Below are 25,584 nucleotides of genomic sequence, written 5' to 3' on the forward strand. Positions count from 1 at the left end.
ACTGTCCAGAGTAGGACCAAATCCCCATAGCAAATCTATACTGCTCTGGACAGTTCCTGACATGGACAGAGGTGTCAGCAGAAAGCGCTGTAGTCAGACAGAAAAGAAATTCGGAAAGAAAATAACTTTCTCTGGAGCATACAGCAGCTGATAAGTACTGGAAGGACTAAGATTTTTAAATAGAAGTAATTTACAAATCTGTTTAACTGGTTAATGACCAAGGATGTGTATACAAGTCCTTGTGCCATTAACGGGGTATGACGCGGGCTTCCGATTAGAGCCCGCACCATACCGGCTGGCCCTCAGCGGATGCTTGTAGCTGAGGGCCAGCATTAATAGCCGCGGGCGGCTATTAACCCTTTAGATCGCCGCTGTCAGCTTTAAACACTCCCTGGTGGTCCGCTGTAAATACTCCCTGGTTGTCCAGTGGGGTGGATTGCCCCCCTGCAGCGCGATCTCTTTATCAATCGAGTGCAGAGGAACCACATTGATCTGTATGATGAATCTAATGATTCCTCCTAAAAGTCCCCTAAGGGGACTAACAGTGTAAAAAAAAAAAAAAGTTTAACCCCTTAAGGACCCAGCCCAAATATACCTTAAGGACCCAGCCATTTTTTTTAACATCTGACCACTGTCACTTCAAGCATTAATAACTCTGGGATGCTTTTACCTTTCATTCTGATTCCGAAATTGATTTTTCGTGACATATTCTACTTTATGTTAGCGGTAAAATTGTGTCGATACTTGTATCATTTCTTGGTGAAAAATTCCCAAATTTGATGAAAAAATTTAAAATGTAGCATTTCTTTTTACTTTGAAGCTCTCTGCTTATAAGGAAAATGAATATTCCAAATAAATTATATCTTGATTCACATATACAATGTTTTTACTTTTGAAAGACATCAGAGGGCTTCAAAGTTCAGCAGCAATTTTACAATTTTTCACAAAATTTTCTAAATCGTATTTTTTCAGGGACCAGTTCTGTTTTGAAGTGGATTTGAGGGGCCTTCTTATTAGAAATACCCCATAAATGACACCATTATAAAAACTGCACCCCTCAAAGTATTCAAAATGACATTTAAAAGGTTTGTTAACCCTTTTGGTGTTTCACAGGAATAGCAGCAAGTTGAAGGAGAAAATTCAAAATCTTCATTTTTTACACTCGCATGTTCTTGTAAACCCAGTTTTTGCATTTTTACAAGGGGTAAAAAGAGAATTTTCTTAAAATGTGTAACCCAATTTCTCTCGAGTAAGGAAATACCTCATATGTGTATGTCAAGTGTTCGGCGGGCGCAGTAGAGGGCTCATAAGGGAAGGAGCGACAGTGGGATTTTGGAGAGTGAGTTTTTCTGAAATGGTTTTTGGGGGGTATGTCACATTTAGGAAGCCCCTATGGTGCCAGAACAGCAAAAAAAAAAACACATGGCGTACTATTTTGGAAACTAGACCCCTTGAGGAACGTAACAAGGAATAAAGTGAGCCTTAATACCCCACAGGGGTTTTACGACTTTTACATATGTAAAAAAAGTATAAAAAAATTTCACTAAAATGTGTTTCCCCCCAAAATTCACATTTTTGCAAGGGTTAATAGCAGAAAATACCCCCCAAAATTTGTAACCCCATCTCTTCTGAGTATGGAGGTACCCCATAAGTTGACCTGAAGTGCACTACGGGCGAACTACAATGCTCAGAAGAGAAGGATTCATATTTGGCTTTTTGAGAGCAAACTTTGCTCGGGGAGCATGTCGCATTTAGGAAGCCCCTATGGTGCCAGAACAGCAAAAAAAAATAAAAAATCACATGGCATACCATTTTGGAAACTAGACCCCTTGAGGAACGTAACAAGGAATAAAGTGAGCCTTAATACCCCACAGGGGTTTCACGACTTTTGCATATGTAAAAAAATATATATTTTTTTCACTAAAATGTGTGTTTCCCCCCCAAATTTCACATTTTTGCAAGGGTTAATAGCAGAAAATACCCCCCAAAATTTGTAACCCCATCTCTTCTGAGTATCGAGGTACCCCATAAGTGGACGTCAAATGCACTGCAGGAGCCCTACAATGCTCAGAAGAGAAGGAGTCACATTTGCTAATTTTGCTGAAATGGGGGGGGGGGGGGGGGGGCATGTCGCATTTACTACCAGAAAAGCAAAAAAAAACTTAAATTTGTAAATACATTTCTTTAGAAAAAGGACATACCTCATATCTGGGCGTAAAACGGATCTCCGGGTGCACACTGGTCACGGAGGAACAGGAGTGCAGTCAGGGGCCTTGAGCTTCTGCCTATGGAGCCAGAACAGTGGGACCCCCCCCCTCAAGGGGCATTATATGGGGTACACTAATAACTAACAAGGGGTACAGTGGGACATAAATGGATAAAAGGGGTTATGTTCCCAGAATGATGACCCAGAGCATAGCCAAAACTTAAAAATATGCCCACCCCAAACCCTATGCTCTGAATCATCATTCTGGGAATGTGATGTGTGTGGCCGTCCCTAACCTGTTGCCTCAAATGCGCACCCGCTCAGGTGGAGAGAGAGCGCTGCGCATTTGAGGCAACATAAAAAGTCCCCGATGATAGTGACTCAGTGACCCATGACCCAGAGAAAAAAAATACCACCAGAGGTCTTATCAGTTTTTTTTTTTTTTTTTATGAGAGTTTTTTGGGCAATTTAGTGGTTTTATGGGGTTAAAACTTGGAATGTACTCTGGACTTGGTACATTGGGGTCAAATTATGGAAAATTAAAATTAAAAGGGAAAATTTAGTACTGCATGGAAGTGTGATACTCCCTGAAGCAGTTCTAATGCAGAGGCCCGGATGATCAGGGCAAGTGTCACATTGATAGGTGGTGTCCTTCCGAATCCCCCTCCTGTTACACACTCTGCATTTTTTCTGGGATCGTCCCTTCTTTCCAGTGTTGGGGACCTCACCTGGAAAGTGTAGGCCTGGGATGATCCTGGCACCTATAACTTCAGTCTGGCCTGCTCTTTCCCGGTCAGCAAAGATCAGGACCTTTAGGACTTCTTCTTGGAACGGAAGGTATGTCCCTGTGTTGCCAGCGTTCTGGTACAGTACAAAAGAGTTGTACATGACAACCTGTACCAAGTAGACCGCAACTTTCTTGTACCATACACATGTTTTCCTCATGGCGTTATATGGCTTCAGGATTTGATCAGAAAGATCAACTCCCCCCATATACCGATTGTAGTCCAGAATACAATCGGGCTTGAGGACCGTTGTTGTGGTACCTCGCACAGGGACAGGTGAGCTGCCGTTACCATGAATAGTGGTCAGCATAAGGACATCCCTCTTATCCTTATACTTGACCAGCAACAGGTTTTCATGGGTAAGGGCACGGGACTCACCCTTGGGCATAGGTGTCTGAACAAGATTTAGAGGGAGGCCTCTCTGATTCTTCCGCACGGTCCCACAAGCGGACGTCGATCTGGCGGCAAGGGATGTGAAGAGAGGGATGCTGGTATAAAAGTTGTCCACGTACATGTGCTAACCCTTATCCAGCAATGGGTACATAAGGTCCCAAACGATTTTCCCGCTAACACCCAGAGTGGGGGAACAATCTGGGGGTTCAATACGGGAATCTCGTCCCTCATACACCCTAAACTTGAGAGTGTACCTGGAGGTACTCTCACAAAGTTTATATAGCTTCACGCCATATTGCGCCCGCTTCGAGGGAATATACTGGCGGAAGATGAGTCTCCCCTTAAAACTGATGAGAGACTCAACTACAGAGAGCTCCCTAAGCGGTACATAGGCCTCCAAAAATTTGGAGCCAAAGTGATCGATGACCGGCCTCACTTTGTAAAGCCGGTCATAGGTGGGATCACTTCGGGGTGGACATGCCGCATTATCTGCATAATGTAGGCATTTATGAATGGCCTCAAACCGCTTCCGTGCCATGGCCATACTGTACAGCGGGGTCTGGTATAGGACGTCCCCGCTCCAGTACTGCCTGATACTTGGCTTTTTGACCAGGCCCATGTGCAGCACGAGGCCACAAAATGTCCTTATTTAGTCTGCACTGACGGCGTACCATTCATTGGACCTGGCCGGGGATGTATGTAGTGTGTGTGCTTGGTGTATACTATATATAACGGTGTGTGATTAGAAATCACACACAGTTATATGAACAAAAATAAAAAGCTGCGGCCCAAAAAAAAAAGGGGGGGCCAAATGCAGTGCCCTGAACCCCTAATAGGGCCCGGGTCAAGCTAAAAAAAATCTCAGGCAGACCCTTGGGGACCTATTAGGGGGTCATGGGGGGTAATTTTTATTTTTTTATTTTTATTTTACTGTTTTGCACTATTTTTTCCTACCTTACCATGACCCGAATCGCGGCAGATCGTTAGTGTGAATTCACCAACAATCTGTCGCGATCGCCGACATGAGGGGGTCTGATGACCCCCCTGGGCATTTGCGCGGGATGCCTGCTGAACGATATCAGCAGGCATCCCGGTCCGGTCCCCGCCCAGCGCGCGACGGGGACCGAAATTCCCACGGGCGCATGGATACGCCCTGGGTCCTTAAGTACCAGGACGTCAAGGCGTATCCATACTCCCTAGGTCTTTAAGTGGTTAATAAAAGTTTTTAAAAGGTAGATTTTTTTTTTTTTATACTTACTGCAAAATCTATTTCTCGGCGCCTCGTTGAGGGACACAGGAACGTGGGGACACAGGAACCGTGGGTATATGCTGCTTGCTACTAGGAGGCAACACTAGGCAAAAAAGAAGTCTGCTCCTCCCAGCAGGATGTACCCGCCCACAGGCACAGAGTTAATCAGTTTAGTCCCAAAGCAGTAGGAGAGAGCCAAAAGAGAAAAACAACATTGTCCGGGGAACAAACCAGTCAAAAAAAATACTACTGAGCCCCTCACCGAGAGACCAACCGACCAAAACTTGGAAACCAACAGCTGATGGGTGGGTGCTGTGTCCCCCAATGAGGCTCTGAGAAATAGATTTTACAGTAAGTATAAAAAAAAATCGACTTTTCTCGGTCGCCTACATTGGGGGAACCGTGGGACGTCCTAAAGCAGTCCCTGGGTTGGGAAGAATAAAATCCCAGCATGAAGACGACAGGTCGAAGACTGAGCCACCGCCGCCTGCAGAATCTTGCGACCAAGACTCCCATCAGCAGATACAAACGTGTGTACCTGATAGAACTTGGCAAAAGTGTGCACAGATGACCAAGTGGCCGCCTTGCACACCTGCATAGCAGAAGCCCTGTTCCGGACTGCCCAAGAGGCCCCCACGGAGCAGAATTTCTGTCTGCGCCAGATTTTGCGCCAGAATTGAAAAAACCCCAACTAACTATCTATTTTGCTAAGATGAAAACAAAAAGGGGCGTGGCCAACATATTTACTAAGGTTTCCACATAAAATGTGGTGGATTTGAGCTGAGGAAAACCCGACAGATCAGAGGATGTGTAAAAAAAATTGTAGGGAGTTAAAATCCACAAAGAAACCTACACTCCACTCTTAGTAAATCAGGGCCAAGGTGTCCTTTTTACCGAAAAGTGCACTGTGTAGAAACGGAAGCCCCCAAAATTTATAAAATGTCGGGTTTTATTTTTTCAATTTAGCCCTACAAATATTTTTTTCTTGTTTCGCCGTAGATTTTGTGGTAAAATTATTGATGTCATTACAAAGTAAAATTGGTGGTGCAAAAAACAAGCCCTCATATGGGTCTGTAGGTGGAAAATTGAAAGGGTTATGATTTTTAGAACGTGAGGAGGAAAAAAACGAAAGTGCAAAAATTAAAAAACCTGTGATCCTTAAGGGGTTAACTTTCTGGTACCAGTTGATTTAAAAAAAATTGTTTTCCACCAGAGTACCCCTTTAACCCCTTCCCGACCTATGACATACCTGTACGTCATGGGTGGCAAGGTGTTCCCGACCCATGACATACAGGTACGTCATGGACATTACTGCCGCTACTCGCGGCATCCCGCAGCGCCCGGAAAGATGGTGGCTATCACTGATAGCCAGCCATCTTACCGTGCGACCACGGGGGGTTTCGTCCCCCACCCCCCCAGCGATCGCTGCTATCAGCTGGTCAAATCTGACTAGCTGATAGCAGCGTTTCGCTATCAGAAAACTTAGCAGCGCGGTGTGTGAGTCCCGATCACGGGGATCGGGACACACACCACTCTGCTAAGTGTCCCTGACCCGTCCCCCGGCGTCACTTACCCGTCGGAGCGGTGTCCCGAGCGGTCCCGGCGTCCTCCGTGCGGTCCTGGCTGCGCTGCGTCCCGGAGGTGAGTTTCCGGCAGCAGTGCAGCATCTTCATTGGCAGCAGTGAGATCGCCGTAAAGCGATCTCACTGCTGCCTCTGAGAGTTTCAAAATTGCAACTCCCAGCATGCCCAGACAGCCTTTGGCTTTCTGGGCATGCTGGGAGTTGTAGTTTTGCAACATCTGGAGGTCCACAGTTTGGAGACCACTGTATAATGGTCTCCAATCTGTGCTCTTCCAGATGTTGCAAAACTACAAATCTCAGCATGCTCAGTCTGTCCAGGCATGCTGGGAGTTGTAGTTCTCTAACATCTGGAAGAGCACAGATTGGAGACCATTATACAGTGGTCTCCAAACTGTGGACCTCCAGATGTTGCAAAACTACAACTCCCAGCATGCCCAGACTGCCCAAGCATGCTGGAAGTTGTAGTTCGGCAACATCTGATCCTTCAGATATTGCCGAACTACAACTTCCAGCATGCCTTGGCAGTCTGGGCATGCTGGGAGTTGTAGTTTTGCAACATCTGGAGGCACACTAGTTGGGAAACATTGTCCGTTTCCTACCTCAGTGCCTCCAGCTGTTGCAATTGTTGCAAAACTATAACTCCCAGCATGCACTGACAGACCATGCATGCTGGGAGTTGTAGTTTTGCAACAGCTGGAGGCACACTGGTTTGGAAACACTAAGTTTGGTTGCAAAACTTAGTGTTTCCAAACCAGTGTTCCTCCAGCTGTTGCAAAACTACAACTCCCAGCATGCACGGACAGCCAAAAGGCATGCTCGGAGTTTGCAACAGCTGGATGTTTGCCCCCTCCCCCCAATGTGAATGTACAGGGTACACTCACATGGGCGGAGGTTTACAGTGAGTGCTGCAAGTTTGAGATGGCGCAAATTTTGCGCTGCAGCTCAAACTTCCAGCGGCAAACTTGCTGTGAACCTCTGCCCATGTGACTGTACCCTAAAAACACTACACTAACACTAACCTAAAATAAAAAGTAAAAAACACTACATATACACATACCCCTACACAGCCCCCCTCCCCCCAAAAAATGAAAAACGTCTGGTACGCTACTGTTTCCAAAACGGAGCCTCCAGCTGTTGCAAAATAATAACTCCCAGTATTGCCGGACAGCCATTGACTGTCCAGGCATGCTGGGAGTTTTGCAACAGCTGGAGGCACCCTGTTTGGGAATCACTGGCGTAGAATACCCCTATGTCCACCCCTATGCAAATCCCTAATTCAGGCCTCAAATGCGCATGGCGCTCTCTCACTTTGGAGCCCTGTCGTATTTCAGGGCAACAGTTTAGGGCCACATATGGGGTATCGCCGTACTCGGGAGAAATTGCCTTACAAATTTTGGGGGGCTTTTTCTTCTTTAACCCCTTATGAAAAGGTGAAGTTGGGGTCTACACCAGCATGTTAGTGTAAAAAAATAAATTTTTTACACTGACATGCTGGTGTTGCCCTATACTTTTCATTTTCACAAGAGGTAAAAGGGAAAAAAGACCCTCTAAATTTGTAACGCAATTTCTCCTGAGTACGGAGATACCCCATATGTGTGTGCAAAGTGCTCTGAGGGCGCACAACAAGGCCCAGAAGGGAGAGTGCACCATGTACATTTGAGGCGATTTGCACAGGGGTGGCTGATTGTTACAGCAGTTCTGACAAACGCAAAACAATAAATATCCATATGTGACCCCATTTTGGAAACTACACCCCTCACGGAATGTAATAAGGGGTGCAGTGAGCATTTACACCCCACTGGTGTATGACAGATTTTTGGAACAGTGGTCTGTGAAAATGAAAAATAAAATTTTTGATTTGCACAGTCCACCGTTTCAAATATCTGTCAAACGCCAGTGGGGTGTAAATACTCACTGCACCCCTTATTACATTCCATGAGGGGTATAGTTTCCAAAATGGGGTCACATGTGGGGGGGTCCACTGTTCTGGCACCATAGGGGCTTCCTAAATGGGACATGCCCCCCAAAAACCCTTTCAGAAAAACTCACTCTCCAAAATCCCATTGTCGCTCCTTCCCTTCTGAGCCATCTACTGCGCCCACCGAACATTTTACATACGCATATGAGGTATTTCCTTACTCGAGAGAAATTGGGTTACAAATTTTAGGGTGATTTCTCTCCTTTTACCCCTTGTAAAAATTAAAAAATTGGGTCTACAAGAAAATGCGAGTGTAAAAAATGAAGATTTAGAATTTTCTCCTTCACTTTGCTGCTATTCCTGTGAAACACCTAAAGGGTTAAAACACTTACTGAATGTCATTTTGAATACTTTGGGGGGTGCAGTTTTTATAATGGGGTCATTTATGGGGTATTTCTAATATGAAGATCCTTAAAATCCACTTCCAACCTGAACTGGGCCCTGAAAAATTACGATTTTGAAAATCTTGAGAAAAATTGGAAAATTGCTGCGGAACTTTGAAGCCCTCTGATGTCTTCCAAAAGTAAAAACTTGTCAATTTTTTAATGCAAACACAAAGTAGACATATTGTATATGTGAATCAATATGTAATTTATTTGGAATATCCATTTTCCTTTCAAGCAGAGACTTTCAAAGTTAGAAAAATGCTAAATTTTCAAAATTTTCATGAAATTTTTAGATTTTTTACCAAGAAAGGATACAAATATCAGTGAAATTTTACCGATAAAATAAAGTAGAATATGTCACGAAAAAACAATCTCGGAATCAGAATGATAAGTAAAAGCATTCCAAAGTTATTAATGTTTAAAGTGACAGTGGTCAGATTTTCAAAAAATGCCCAGGTCATGAAGGTGAAAATGGGCTGGGTCATGAAGGGGTTAAGGTCCACTAAATCCAGTGTATAAAATACTTTACATTACGGCTAAATTACTTATGTTGTTTAATTCTGTCAAAGTAGTCAAGGCTGATGCTGACTGTAGTGTTATTTAATGGTAACTCTAACTTGTTTTCCCAGTTATTACTTTTATTTTACACATCTTTATTAACGCATTAATAATGATGATGATGATGAGTGTGACAAGGGAGTGATAGTTCACCTTGAATAGACTGCCAAGCTGACATAAAGGATGCAAAGTAGCTCTGCCCCTAAAGGAAAAGATCTTGTTTTTTTTTGGTGCCACCTATTAAAGGTAGCTTCCTTGTAAATTGGTACTCAACTCCTTTAAAGGGGTATTCCAGGAATTTTTTTATTTGACTATGTTACAGGGGCTGTAAAGTTAGTGTAGTTCATAATATAGTGTCTGTACCTGTGTGAGACAGTTTTCTCCCAATTCTTCTGTGATTTTCGAACCAATATTTATTTTTAACAGCATACAAAATTACTCGGGTCTTTTTCCAGGTTGCAGTGTGGCCGAGACATGACATCTCTAGTCAGATGTGCAAAGGAGCCTGTCCTGCTTTAATGGGTGGAGCACCTCTGGGTGGGAGAGAGTTCATTTTGCAACAGCTGGAGGCACCCTGGTTAGAAAACACTGGTCTTTTGAATGGATTGCAACTCATTTGTGTTTCAATGGGTGGGGTGGCTGATGTGTGGAAGGGAGGAAAGTGACCTCACACTTACAAACATGGAACTATGGCATGTGTCGTTTGAGAGAACAAACTCAAACAGGAGATACCCAGTTCACAAAAAGATAGCCACAGCGTTATGGTAATCTCCAAAAATTGCCATTTAGCCCTAGGATAAGCACAGATCCTTCCTAAAAATACCTTATGGTGGATAACCCCTTTAAAGTGAATCTGTCATCAGTATCATCTGACAATGATACTTACTGGATTCCGCTCTGTTTCTCCGTTCCTTGTTATATGCAATTCCCCTGCTTGGTACCCTCCATGAAATTGATGATAGGTTCCAAAGAGCCATAAATATGACTAGAAAGGGTTGTTTATCTAGTCACGGACTCTGGCAATCAGTTGAACTCATATCCCACAGCAGTCACTGTTTATTCCGGTAAGTGAGCCTTTATGTATTGTAGTGTATTGTGGCACTGAATCTTCTAAAACATCCATATATCCTAATAAAATGAGGCCTGTATCATACAACCCCTTTGCTTGAAAGTATTACAGTTTCTGTTCAGTTAGCCAGTTTTCAGAATCTTCTATCAAATGTGTAATCCAAAATATAATATGATAATTTTTTTCTTTATAGTTTACCTAAAGCTTACAATTTCTACTGTAACTTGTCCTGTGCTCTGTAAACACCTCCCTTGTGTAAATATGTTATATTCATTGGTTTAAAGTATTATGTAAATTGTAATGTCTTATACTGAGTTTCTTTTATTACTAGGTATTTGAAGAAATTCGTAATGAGCATTTTTCCAATGTGTTTAGCTTTCTGAGTCAGAAAGCCCGCAACCTGCAAACCCAGTACGATGTAAGTAATTAATATTTAAGGATTTTATATATTTATTTATATGTTTTATGTTGTGAGTCATTAAAAATGAAAGAAAACTGTTGTTGCAAATTCACCATTTTTTGATAACAGAAAATTTTTTACTTTCCATTTTCAATAAATGTCATTGATGATACAGTGAATAATTTCCACTTTTTCTTCCAGCTTGTATGATATATTTGGGGGAAGTGATTGCTGGATATCACTGTGATGCATAGTTTTTTTATTCTGTTACTAGACTGCAGTTTACGCTCCGCCCCCTCAGCTGTCACTCCCCCTCCCATAGGCTTACATTGACGGGGCAGAGCGTGATGTCACACTGGGGCGGAGCCTTGACGTCACAATGCTCCGTCCCCGTGATCGACAGTAATCCAACCCGGAGCGAAGACGCTCTGGGGACTGATTCTAACGGGGTGCTGCGTTCAGGGATAAGATTCTAACGGGGTGCTGCGTGGATAGGGGATAAGAGTACCCCTTTAAGTAAAGTAAACCATGCAGACAGGTTAAAACTTTTTATCAAAAGGTATTTTATTGCTTACCTATGGCATAACTTGTTTTCTTGAGGTGTCTGTTGTTTTGACATGAAAAAATCACACTGCGTGCAACACTATATTCCCAATAAAAACAATGGAATCTGTGACGGAGGCTTCTAATGCAGATGGGAACATAGCTTTATATGTGTATATTCATTTATCTTTTGTTTTTTAATAACCACATTGTTTATAACTGTTATTATTTTATTTATTCCAGAAACGTAGAGGAATGGACATCAAGCAAATGAAAACTTTTGTTGCCCAGGAATTGAAAGGATTAAAGCAAGAGCATCGCATGCTGAGTTTACGTATGGAGCCACCTATTTCTTTAGTTTTTTATTCGTATTTTAGCCAGCATCTTGTATAGACTATAAAACTCTTTTTCATTCCAAAAGCAGTAACTTCAAAATAGGCCATCAATACTTGATTGGTAGGGTGCAGACACCTGGCACCCTTGCTTGATCAGCTGTTCTGCACACCACTGCACAAAGAGCGGAGATGGCAGAAGTTGGCGCTGTACACTGTTTAGCGATGGCACCAAGGTACTGCAGCTACAGATTCTATTCACTTCAATAGAGCTGATGTACAAGTACCCCAGTGCCACCACTGCACAAAGTATGGAGCCAACTGCTTCAGGCTCTGTTCTTAGTGTAGTGCAGGTCTCTGACTGCTGATTGGTGCAGGTGCCAGGTGTTGGCATCCCAGCGATAAACTATTGATGGCCTATTCTTCTCCTTCAAACTTTATCAGTTCATGCCAAACACTTAAACTTGTTCATTCTTTCAGCATAATTCCACACAGCCTGCATTGCCATTAATGGTGACCGCATGTCTGTACGGCCCTAGCGCAAATGGATTTGGTGGCATATACGTCGCAGATGGAATCTCTGCCCAGAGTATCTCCGTCCAGAGATTCCATATGTGAATGAGCCCATATAAGTTTTCACGTACTGTATTTGCGGCACATTTTATACTGCACATTTTATGACTTAATAGCGTAAAATCTGTAGCATGAAATCTGCTGCAGAAATTCAGAAGCATATTAAGTATGTGTGAACGTACCCTTAGGTTAAATTCAGGTTAGCAAGCAACAACATCTGAGATGTAGTTTTTTTCTGTGTATAGCGGTAAAGCGCCCGTGATAAAAAATAGAGTACACTGTGCTAGTAGCTGAATGTGTGGCTGATAAGATAATGTAGCATCGCTCTTTAGCTTTAAGGGTGTGTGCCTGAAAAATATTCTTTGAAGTGACTTTAATTGAATAAAAGGAAAAAAAAGTTATCATTTAGCGCAGGATGTTGCTGATACAAGTGATCATGTACAGTTGGTAAATAGGAGTGATGCCAATGTTGTTGTTGTTTTTGTTTCTTCTTTTTTGTAAAGATATCGGGGCCTGTGAGTCTATCATGAAGAAGAAAACCAAACAGGACTTCCAGGAGCTAATGAAAACCGAACACTGTAAGAAAATATATTTTGTTTCTCACGGGTTCAAACTAAACTTGTGGATCTTTTACAAATTTATACCTTCAGACCAATGGCACTGCCATGGGCACCAGGTTTGTCCCCAGCTATGCCAATTTGTTCATGGCACTTTGGGAAGCAAATATCATCACACCCATGCTGGGGCAGGGTCTGGGGTCCTGGCACCGATACATGGATGATATTTTTTTAATCTGGAACAAGTCAGACTCCTTGAACAACAATGCTTTTAATTTTGAATTTACCCCACATGTGAGCACTTCAGCAGTTGCGTTTTTAGATTTATTAATTATCGTCACTCCAACAGGTCTTGTAAGCGGTACATATCATAAGCCAGTGACCAAAAATGGCTTTATCTTACACACACAGCTGTCACGCCCCCTCCATAGGCTTGCATTGAGGGGGCAGAGCGTGACGTCACACGGGGGCGGAGCCGTGACGTCACTATGCTCCGTCCCTGTGATCGCCAGTAATCAGACCCGGAGCGAGCACGCTTCGAGGGCTGATTCTAATGGGGTGTGGCGTGGAAGATCACGGGGGTCCCCAGCAGCAGGTCCCCCCACGATCAGGCATCTTATCCCCTATCCTTTGGATAGGGGATAAGATGTCTTAGCGACGGAGTACCCCTTTAAAGTTGCCCCTTCCATTAGAAACAAAACACAAAATATGTCCAATACCATCTAGATACTAAGGGCTTTTACAGGTGTGGCCATTGCCCTAGTTGTACGATCACAAAATTTCCTAAAAAAAAAAGACAAAGTAATTTCTACTACCAACATGTTTGAATCGAAAATTATGGAGTTTTTGCCTTACAATCGGTTAAACAAGACTGGCGAGGAGGCAATTACTTAGCTAAGATGTCTAAAGCTGAAACCTGCAAAATCTTTTTTTAATTCGATTCACTTACTCCAAAAGGCCTCAACATAGACTTTGAATTATTCGTTTTTTTTTAGATGAGGTCTGAATTTGTAGGATGGGGGCCTTTCCTCACGGCCCATCGTTGTCAGGCTGTTTTCTAGCACAACGGTTGACCCTGTCGATCTGTCCCATCCCCCCATTTTCCATCACTGACCTCTTGCTTCATCATAGCGTCTAGTTTTTTTTTTTTCTCATATTACTATTCTAGTATGTGTGTTTGGTGCATAGTAACTGTAGGCACCCCAGATATCTCGATTTTAGGCACACCAAATTGACATGCTTGGACATTCTTTATCTATTTTATATCTAATACCGATTCTGAGATTATTTACAAAAGTCATATACTGAATCTTATGCTCATAATTAATACAACTTTCCCTATCTATGTATATATATGTGTGTGTGTGTGTGTGTGTGTGTATATATATATATATATGTATGTGTGTACATATATATACATGTATACAGTATTTGTTTGATGTATCCATATGTGTTCAGCCTCTATAGTGTATGCATTTATGTTATCTACTACATATCTATGCATTCACTGCGTTATTTTTGGCAGACCATTCCTTGTTTGATTCTCAGTGGAAAGTGTGGATCCACACCAGTTTTTCCTTATCACTTTAAGAGCAGCACTAATGAGTAGGTCTATATAAAGCCTTTATCCGGTCCTATTAGCACCTCACTGCAAATATCTATGTTACTGAAGAAGGAACCTATGGAGGTTCCAAAACGCATCTAATATAGATATAGCACCACCACCACTGTAGTATTACTATACTACGTTCTACCATATTCCACTCCGCTAGCAGCCGCTCCCAGGGAGGACTTGCACTTACGTCTAAGGGTGAGCAGTACTGTGTACCAATGTCTACTACAGGATTATTTCTTATTTTGCTTTGAGCAACATTAAAGAACACTGTCAACAATCGCTGCAACCTCTGCATTCAAACCGCATGACAACTTTTGCATATAAACTGCATGACCATTCTATGAATTGCACTGTTTCACAGGACTAATTCTTTCCTCCTTTCTTATTGGAACATTGCTATTAGTATTGTTTTTACTGCAGCTGAGTGGTGGTAATTTTCAGCAATTTTTATGCCGCATATTTTAGATATACTTTAGATATATTATTTTTCTTTGCATTATTTGTACATCCATCTTGCCATAACCACTCTGTGGGTGGACTGTGTATACGCATTTGATTGTTTCTTTTATTTTATTCTATATAATAATTTATCTTTAAAGCGTACCCGTCAGATCCAACAAAAAACATTTTTTTTAAATGTATCACTCAGTACCTAATCCTGAATTTTTATGTGTCTCGCACCTTTATTTTTTTATTACACTTTAAATTTAGCTCACTAGTCTGAATTCCTTTCAAAGGGAGGGGGTGTGGCCTCACTGTGCAGGTCTCCGCCCCCTCCCTCAGTATGCTGTCTGCTTACAACTCCCAGCTTGTCCTCACTGACAGTAGCGGGACACAAGCTGACAGTGGGAGGATTTTTCCTCCAGCTATGAGCCCTGCACCCACAGCTGTCAATCAAGGAAGTGTGTCCATGATGTAGGTGATGATGCATGGACACAACAGGACTAGTATGTGTCCAAGCAGGCTGGGGGGCAGTTGCTTGACTGGCTTTTTCAGTATGAAATACAGAAAATGTTCTAATGAAAGGAATTGCAAAACCTATTGGTTATACATGCTTTACAATGTATAAAAAGTTTTTGTATCTGTGCCCATTTAACTCATCTTTACCCATATATTTTTAGACCTTGAGCTCCAAATTATTCTCCTTTTTTCTGTAAAACTCTATTGCACCTAGGGTATTGGTGTACATTTTGGCCAGCTCGGTCTCTCAGTCTTGGTCTTGATCTGTGAGCTATCCCATCAATCCTTCTTTTACAAATGGAATGGTTTCTTATCACACCACATGATGTCTTTCTCCACTAGTGTAATATACTGCTCTGGATAAGTTGGGTAGATGTGCAGCACACTACACAGCAATCTTCTATTACAGGCTTCTATGTGTTTTGTATGGTGCTATTCTCAAGGACAAGGCTACACTTAATGAGTACTAGTAAGTCTCTGTTCACATCTGCATTAAAGGTTCCATTAGGAACCTTTAAGCGTGCAGTGCTGTCCTGTTAAATGGCAGATACTGTGATGGAAACCTAATGGACCCCAGTATATTCAATGGGGTCTGTTATCCCTTAGAGGACCAAGGGATGTATTTATCCCATGTTTTTAATTGCCTGATACAGGCAATTAAAAACATGGGACAAATACGTCCCTTGGTCCTCAAAGGGTTAAGTGCCATTGGTGTTTGGATTTGCCATCATTTTTGTTCTACTTCTATGACTAAGCAGAACAAGGAAATTAACAATGCAGATGGGAACAGAGCATTAACAAAATAGCCATCACTAGTCACTTATCTCCTGCAAAAGTAAACGCATTCACATATGCTATGGCAGACATTTACTTTGTTTAAAGGGTTTTTCTGATACTTTTTTTTATTGAAGGCCTAATCTCAGGATAAGGCTACACTGATTAAACTGAGCAGCTGGAATGAGTATGATATGATGATGAAATAAATAAAAAGACAAAAAATACCCAGCCCTCAAGGAAGGTGTAGTAAATATATATATTAAACTATAATAAAAAGACCAAGGATCGTGCTTCAATTATAATAAAGTATAGAATTTTATTAAAAATATTGTAATAAATTGATTTAAAAAAGTTCCACCTCACAAGGGGCTCCTTGTGAGAGGGGTAAACAATTATCTAAAAATATAAACTGAACCTGAAAAATAGTGTGAACTAATTTTTTGCAACTATTTCTATCACATAATGCACTAGTCAACACAACATATGTTCGTATGTGCTGAAACAGCAAAAGGCACTTGGTTGCTGGATAGTCTCTTTAGGATCTATCTTATTCACTGTAAAAATGGTTAAATGCAATATTGTGACAACTTCCTCTTAATAGATGAAGATGTAACAATGTTCAGTATGTTATAACTGAGGAGTAGTCAAAGTTCGCTGTTACTGGATTCTCTATGTCACTGTATCTGGACAGATAGCCAACAGCTTGATGTACGTTACCGGTCCTGAGAGCGGAGATCTCCCGTGAGGCTGGATGGATAAAGCACTATGATGGTCACTGCGGGTGGGCTACCTCCGGGTCCCGGCGCTGGCAGGCGTCGGGGATGGAATATTCAGAGCTGGCACTCACTGATGGAATAGCCTGCCGTCGAGGCCAGGTCTGCAAACGACCGAAGATGGACACCACTCTCACGAGGTAGAGGCATCCATCTTCGGTCGTTTGCAGACCTGGCCTCTCCTCAGTTATAACATACTGAACATTGTTACATCTTCATCTATTAAGAGGAACTTGTCACAATATTGCATTTAACCATTTTTACAGTGAATAAGATAGATCCTAAAGAGACTATCCAGCAACCAAGTGCCTTTTGCTGTTTCAGCACATACGAGCATATGTTGTGTTTACTAGTGCATTATGTGATAGAAATAGTTGCAAAAAATTAGTTCACACTATTTATCAGGTTCAGTTTATATTTTTAGATAACTGTTTACCCCTCTCACAAGGGGCCCCTTGTGAGGTGGAACTTTTTTATCAATTTATTACAATATTTTTAATAAAATTCTATACTTTATTATAATTGAAGCACGATCCTTGGTCTTTTTATTATAGTTTAATATATATATTAACTACACCTTCCTTGAGGGCTGGATATTTTTTGTCTTTCTATTTATTTTAACATTGGCACCATAGGTATAGGTGCATTACCCGATTGTCCTCGGTAGGTTATATAATTGTGAGCTGCACATACCCATTCCTTTTTTCTTAGTGATATGATGATGAGTTATAGCATTAAATGTTTTTTCTTATATCATTTTTTCTTCCCAAAGCATTACTAGAAGGATTTGAAATTCGAGAATGTATCAATTTAATAGAAGAACACATCAACAGACAGGTGAGGGCATTTTCAATAGCAGCACGTGTCATAAGTGTCAGGCAATGCTGATATTTAAGAGGCATATAACTGGCTATTGTTGCATTTGCAGATTTCGCCCATTGAAAGTTTACGTTTGCTTTGTCTGCTGTCACTCACAGAAAATGGTAAGCCTTATCTCTTGTGTCAGAAATGATAAATACTTTTACATAAACAGGAGAATGCAGCAGCACACTGCTAGCACAAAGATACAGATAAAACATGAAATGCTATACAGTGATCCCTCAGCTTACAATGGCCTCAACATACAATAGTTTCAACATACAATGGTCTTTTCTGGACCATTGTAAGTTGAAACCAGACTCAACATACAATGACAATCTGGACAAAGACAGTCCAGATCAGTGAAACTTGTCAATGGCCAAGAGAACTGACCAATCAGAATGGGCAATTTACCAGTAAAACCCCTGTATTACTGAAGCGTATGCACTGACTGATGTCTGGTAGCACCCCCTACAGTACAGGAAGGTATTACATGTTCTGTACTCTTTACCTGTACCAGGGTTACCTGCTCCTTTGGACACCAGGTGAGGGAGACTCCATGTTACTTTTTTAGGACATTGCGTGTTCTGTACAGGACCCTGAAGAAGCTCCTGTCCTCTACATAGACCAGTGTTTCCCAAGCAGGGTGCCCCCAGCTTTTGCAAAACTACAACTCCCAGCATGCTCGGACAGCCTTTGGCTGTCCGGGCCTGCTGGGAGTTGTAATTTTGCAACAGCTGGAGGCTCCCTGCTTGAAAAACACTGACATGAACAGTGATTACAGCTCCCAGCAGATCTTTCTTACTTTTATATGTAAGGACTTGCTTTATCTGTATTAGTTATCTACTTATTTTTCTTTAATTCTCACTTTTTCCTATTTTTGGATGACATTTTGGAGCTTTAGAACCAATTACTAGGTTTCCATAGAGTTCTGGTCTCAACTTACAATGGTTTCAACATACAATGGACGTCCCAGAACGAATTAATATTGTAACTTGAGGGACCACTGTGTTGCTGCAATGCAAAAAATGAAACAATTGAAAAGTTTTAGGTGCTTTGCTCAACATTTGGCCAAATAGTTTGGAACATCCAACCGCGATACTTTTATACATGGAACTCTTCTAAGCGCCCCTGAGGAAGTCACTTTTTGGTGACAGAACAGGTGGGGACCTTTTTTGGGGGGACACCTGCCCTCATTTATGATAGTGTGATGTATTTTCATCCTCTCTCCTGTCTGTGCATACTTTGTATATTGACACTTGACTATATAGCTGCTATTTTGCACTTTGTCGTATTTACAATATTTGCATGGGGATTTTATCTTCTCTTTTGATTGTGCCCTTTAATATATGAGTATATGACCGTATAGTTGCTATTCTTTATTCTGTGACTATACTTATATACTATACATAGGAGTTGTGGGTCTTGAGAGATTCCTTATCTGTATCATTGAGAACAGGCGGGTGTCCCTTGGGGGGAGTTCCCAGGTAACTAGGGGGTAATAGGTTATTTTGCCCCCTCTTTTTAAGTGCTTTTAATTGTGTGCGGCTACTTTTTGTGATTTATATAATAATAATAATTATTATATATATTATATTCGGTGTGCACCTTTTTCTGCCTTGTTCATTTTTTCTTGCTTGTTTTCTATATATTGGTCAATGGCATTGGTAGCACCCATGTGGTTATTATTAGGTTGAGCCCACTGTCTTTGTGTTGATTCTTCTAAGTGTATCATCTATTTGTTTAGGTTTAATAGCAAAAGATTACAGATCTTTGAAGACTCAATACTTACAGGTTGGTGCGATAATATGTATATTATAAAAGTTGTCTTTAAAGGGAATGGAGTGAATTTGCTACACGTAAGTCTTAGGTAAAATGCCACTGGGGTTAGATTTGCACTTTGAAATGAGCTGGCGTAGATTTCAGCTATGATTTATGCCAGGTAACTAGTATAAGAATAATAAGAATAGTAATTTTGCTAGGAAGCTGTTGCCTTACCTCTTTTACGCCAAACTCCACCCACTTTTTATTAAGTGGCAAGGGCAGCGTAAATCGGCTAAAAAAAAGTTGCTAATTATTGCACAACTGAGCAAAGATTTGCTAAAGTAGACAGATTTACTTTAAGAAACGAGTCTTCCTCAGGAATATGTTTAATTCGTGATTTGATAACGTACTGGGAAAGGATGCAGTAAACTGAAATTTACTGACATGGTACGGATATGTTAACATATAGTAGATTTCTGCCACTGTCCCTTTTATCTGAATGGGTCTTGTGGGTATTTCTGCACATGCTACAGAAACAACCCATTTCTGCAAGAAATCTGTCATGTGAACGTACCCGGCACAATAAATTATGTGCATTTAAAGGGGTATTCCAGGCCAAAACTTTTTTTTTTTTATATATATATATATCAACTGGCTCCGGAAAGTTAAACAGATTTGTAAATTACTTCTATTAAAAAATCTTAATCCTTCCAATAGTTATTAGCTTCTGAAGTTGAGTTGTTGTTTTCTGTCTAACTGCTCTCTGATGACTCACGTCCCGGGAGCTGTGCAGTTCCTATGGGGATATTCTCCCATCATGCACAGCTCCCGGGACGTTACATCATCACTGAGCTGTTAGACAGAAAACTTCAGAAGCTAATAACTATTGGAAGGATTAAGATTTTTTAATAGAAGTAATTTACAAATCTGTTTAACTTTCCGGAGCCAGTTGATATATATAAAAAAAAGGTTTTGCCTAGAATACCCCTTTAATTCAAAATTTTACAAGCTAAACTAATAAAGAGTTCTTCTTCCCTAGTTTATGTCTTAGGTGAACTCATTTAACTCTCCAAAACAGTTTATTTATGGAAAGAGCCTTTTAAATACAATACTAATGCAATCATTTGGAAGAACCGGTTTATTAACATTAGGAAATGTAGAGTTTACACAGTTACAGCTCAGAGTAATTGATGTCTCATTTGGTTAATTTAACATAGTTATCTCCAGTTACATTGATTTGCTGGTGCAGAATAAGCAATGATAAATAATTAATTATTGAGATGCTTTTAGGTAACATTATTATTGGCTTGAATTGAACTCTTTTCTTGTGCTTCATGCAGAGCTACGGCCCTGAGCATCTGCTGACATTTTCCAATCTGAAACGCGCCGGCCTGCTCATTGAGCAAGCTCCAGGAGAGACTCTGACTGCTGTGGAGAGCAGAGTGAGCAAACTGGTCACAGACAAAGCTGTGGGTAAGGTGTTTTTTTCTACTACACAGCATCACAAGTTACACTATAAGTATATGATATACTATACCCTATACAGTATAGGCTGCTCCAATCCCACTACTAGTACTGGAGTTTAGTTTTTATTCTTTTGTATTATAAGTCAGCTTATCCCACTAAACAGCATATTGCAGTAAAAACAAGTCCAGTAAGTGGAAAGGATTTTGGGGGTAGTATTAATGGCAGCTGCTTAACATGCCACAATAATTGATGTAACTTTACAGATAGCTTCAGAGAAACGTAGTGAGAAAATTTGACATTTCTCTTAAACTATTGTATCTTTGCGTATGGTTTACAGGAAAGCTTACTGATGCTTTTTCATCTTTGGCAAAAAAGAGCCATTTCAGAGGGATCAGCAGAAAGCTGGGACTAGTAAGTAAAGTATTGATAACATGATATTACTATTATAATTATTATTTCTTTTCTTTAGACATGTAAATGAGTGATATCTATACATATTCCAAATCTTTGATGAATCCGCTAACAATCCTGAATTTTAAATTTTTTTGGGTAGATTCCTCGTGTAGATGGAGAGTATGACTTGAAGATCCCAAAGGACATGGCCTATGTTTTCAGTGGTGCTTACACACCCTTAAGTTGCAAAATAATAGAACAAGTAAGTCAGTCATTTGCTTTGTGCGAATATATATATATATGCAGCAAAGTAAATTGTTTCTAATGTTCCTGGAACCATGTTGTGAAGACCTAACAATTGTGACATGGGTCAGTGTCTTACTGCAAGTGCCTGGCAGAACCTAGATATTATTTAAGGAGATGATCTTAGTCAGGAATAATATTTGGTAACCCATATTGGAGTGGCTTCACACCCTGTCATTAGGATTAGTGTAAATGAGGAGAAAAGCTTTAAACGTATACGTCAAAGGCAGGCTGTGACAGATACCTAACAACAGTGGCATTCCTCACCTGTAGACCAATACAGGATCTGTTTTAACAGATACATTGTAAGCTTTATCATGAAATATCTGGAAGCATAGTAGACTATGCTATTCTATCCAATGGGATCCTTTAAGGCCTATGTTTGATGGATGCCAACTTATGGAACAGGTTTGTTGAATCCACAGGCATGTGTTAAACATGAACTTTTCAGTAGCTTTTTATAACAGATGTCATTATAGCCAGGGTGTCTCAAACATTTTATACTCAGGACTCACCAGCCAATCCATGGTGATGCTGGGGCCTCCCTGATGAACACATGCTACTGCGCAGCACCAAATATCACTGGGTGGCACCCATATTACACCAAACCACTTCAACCAAATTTATCCACACACAGTATCCCTTATCAGTGTCAAACCAACACCACAGTGTAGAGTAGAAATACATACATCTCCTCTAGTGACTACCAACACCCCAGTCAATACTTATTTACTCCAATTGTATGTAAAACTATTTCAGAATTCCTCACCCATTCACACAAACTCCCACCCAACATTGCACAGTAGATTGGTGTACATTTCTTTACATAACTTCCTGTGGAAGATACATCATCCAGATATATAGATTACAGCATGTAACCTGCTTTTTCTTTAAAATTATTAAAAGAAACAATGCCAAATACATATAGGACATATGTGGCAAATCTTTTGTTAACTGCCAAATACATTCAAAAGGAGGCAATCCTTAATAAGTCAGAAAGAGGCACATTGAGGGTAAATTAGCCACTTTGACCAAAGAGATACCAATTTATTGCCTTGATACATGCATTTGTGCTAGGACCTTCCTAGCCTGATATAGTAATCCAATGACAGGATTCCCTTCCATAGGCAATGCATCACAAGGACTGAGTAAGCCCAGTGCAGGGTTAGGAGTTATTTTCAGTTAAGATGCTGAATTAATTAGATCTAAAATTACTCCAGTAGCGTCTTAAACGGAGACAATTTCTGCCTGAGGCCATTTACATCGGTTACAGTTTGTCAGCTTTCATTCCAATGTTATAAACTCTGTGCACAAGGTATATAGTGGGATGCAGCTTCAAATCCTTTTCCAGACTTCATCAATAATAAGTCCTAAGTCACACTTTCTTACAACCCCTAAAGGGATTGGGAGTAAATGTTTGATCACAGGGGACCAAACTCTGGGACCCCTGCGATCTCCTGCAGGTTCCCACCCGGCTCTCGCCATCTCCAGCTCTCCCATAGAAATGCATGGAGGGGCCGCGTCAACCACCGCTTCGTGGTGGTCCACACAGCTCCGTGCACAGAGCAGTGGTCGCTCCGTGCACCTGGCAGGAGATTGCCAGAGTCCCAGCGGTCAGACCCCCCACGATCAGTCTCTTATCTCCTACCCTGTGGATAGGGGATGAGTTGTTTAATACCGGAGTACCCCTTTAAATAACATTTGGAACACCTTCACTCCTGAATAGTGGCTGGTTGACTGTATCAATAGGCTACTTTAACATGACTGCTGTATCCAATATGTTGCTCAGATTATGTGTTTGCCCAGAAGTTGGTGTAGCCCAGAATGGAGTGAGTATGGTTAGATTTACACTGTGTTTGAGCAGTATTTTAGAGATATATGTCAGGATGAGATAAAAGCAAAAAATATGCAGATGTATACTGTGAGGAGCTTATTGAGTTTATTGGACTGAATGTCATTTGCTAATGTCTACATTTAGCTCATTTCCTGAATGTGTTCTTTAATTTTGCAGGAAGAGCAGCAGACCATGCTTTTAGGTGCTGCAAGTATAAATTTAGGAAATGGATTGAACATTGTCATGCGTATACTACATTTGGTCCATTAAAATGAGTGGGCCTGCAGCAAGTATGCCACAGTATAGCCTTTTCTGGTATCTCAACGTAGTGGCCAAATGCATCATGAACGCAGCTTTTATTTGTCAGAAAGCCATGGTTATCACTCCTAAAAGCTCCATGCTCGCTGCCATCAAAATAGTCATTTCAAGCAGCACTCGCTCCTTCTCAGTTGGCTTAACCCCTTAAGGACCAGGCCCATTTTGGCCTTAAGAACCAGACCAATTTTATTTTTGCATTTTCGTTTTTTCCTCTTCGCCTTCTAAAAATCATAACTCTCTTACATTTCCATCCACAGACCAATATGAGGGCTTTTTTTTGCGTCACCAATTGTACTTTGTAATTACATCACTTATTTTACCATAAAATGTATGGCGCAACCAAACAAATATTATTTATGTGGGAAAATTGAAAAGAAAAGCAAATTTTGGAAGGTTTTGTTTTCCCGCTGTACACTTTCCGGTAAAAATGACATGTTTTCTTTATTCTGTGGGTCAATACGATTAAAATGATTCCCATGTTATATGCTTTTCTATAATTGTACTGCTTAAAAAAAAATCTCAAACCATTTTAACAAAATTAGTGTTTGAAATTGCCCTATTTTGACCACCTACAACTTTCTCATTTTTCCGTATATGGGGCGATATGAGGGCTAATTTTTTGTGCCATGATTTATAGTTTTTATCAGTACCACGTTTTACTTTTTATTCATTTTTTTGGAACAAAATGTGACAAAAAAGCAGCAATTTTGGACTTTTTTTTTTTTTTACATTTACGTCGTTCACTGTACTGGATAATTAACAATGTATTTTAATAGTTCAGACTTTTACGCACGCGGCAATACCAAATATGTGTATTAATTATTTTTACGCTTGGTAAATGGGAAAAAATGGATGTTTCATTTTTTTTTATTGGGGGAGGGGATTTTTCACATTTTTTTGACTTTTTTATTTTACATTTTTTTACACTTTTTTATGTCCCCTTAGGGGACTATTCATAGCAATTAGTTGATTGCTAATACTGTTCAGTGCTATGTATAAGACATAGCACTGATCAGTATTATCGGTGATCTTCTGTTCTGGTCTGCTCGATCTCAGACCAGAGCAGAAGACCCCGGGAGACGGCTGGAGCCAGTTGAGGGGACCTCCGGCCGCCATGCTGGATGATCGGATCCCCACGGCAGAGCTGCAGGCGATCCAATCATCCATTCAAAGTACCGCACTGCCGCAGATGCCGTGATCTGTATTGATCACGGCATCTGAGGGGTTAATGGCGGACATCCGCGCGATCGCGGATGTCCGCCATTACCGGCTGGTCCCTGGCTGCTGATAGCAGCCGGGACCTACCGCGCATGACGCGAGCACCGCTCCAGTGCTCGCGATAATGAGGGGTGCGTAAATGTACGTCATGGTTCGTTAAGTACCACGTCACCATGACGTACATTTATATCCATTGTCGTTATGAGGTTAAGCAAAATGTCAAACAGAATGGATAACAAGGTATCGCCCATTACAGTTGAATATTACACAGTGTATGCTTAGGTTACAGAAGTAGGCATAGCATGACACAATTGTAATGAACCTTTTTGCAAAGTTACTTTAATATTAAGATTGTAGTGGCATTTTAGGTTAAAGGGAATTTGTAATCTATAGATAATGCTCAGAACTGCAGATGTGCAGATAGCCGATAGGCGAATAAACAAATAATATGACATGTATTATTTGTTTTTCTCATCTGGTGGATGTTTGCAAAGTTATACAATCATGTTTTCCTTCCAAGAGATGTAGAGCCTGGGCTGAGGTGTTACATGCATGCCTTCTCCCTCCCCTACTCCTCCCTGCTTTGTGTGATTAAAGTACATTCTTTGGCTTCCAGCACTAAGCCTTGTACATTAATCATGCAGAGGGAGGAGGCGTGCATGCTACAGCTCAGCACCGCCTCTACAAAACTTG

General features: G+C 41.0%; 1 protein-coding gene across 1 annotated transcript in view; it reads left to right on the forward strand.

The window, feature by feature from the left end:
• VPS33B (VPS33B late endosome and lysosome associated) overlaps positions 1 to 25,584 on the forward strand; it is a 49,511-nt gene that overhangs the window by 19,851 nt on the left and 4,076 nt on the right. Inside the window, exons 13-21 of the mRNA XM_056572025.1 lie at positions 10,538 to 10,624; positions 11,393 to 11,483; positions 12,558 to 12,632; positions 17,509 to 17,573; positions 17,665 to 17,719; positions 19,342 to 19,388; positions 20,699 to 20,831; positions 21,163 to 21,236; positions 21,379 to 21,480. Coding sequence (XP_056428000.1) covers positions 10,538 to 10,624; positions 11,393 to 11,483; positions 12,558 to 12,632; positions 17,509 to 17,573; positions 17,665 to 17,719; positions 19,342 to 19,388; positions 20,699 to 20,831; positions 21,163 to 21,236; positions 21,379 to 21,480 — 729 coding nt within the window. The remainder of the gene's footprint in view (positions 1 to 10,537; positions 10,625 to 11,392; positions 11,484 to 12,557; positions 12,633 to 17,508; positions 17,574 to 17,664; positions 17,720 to 19,341; positions 19,389 to 20,698; positions 20,832 to 21,162; positions 21,237 to 21,378; positions 21,481 to 25,584) is intronic.

This window comes from Hyla sarda, chromosome 4, assembly GCF_029499605.1.
Source record: "Hyla sarda isolate aHylSar1 chromosome 4, aHylSar1.hap1, whole genome shotgun sequence".
NCBI classification, from domain to species: Eukaryota; Metazoa; Chordata; class Amphibia; order Anura; family Hylidae; genus Hyla; species Hyla sarda.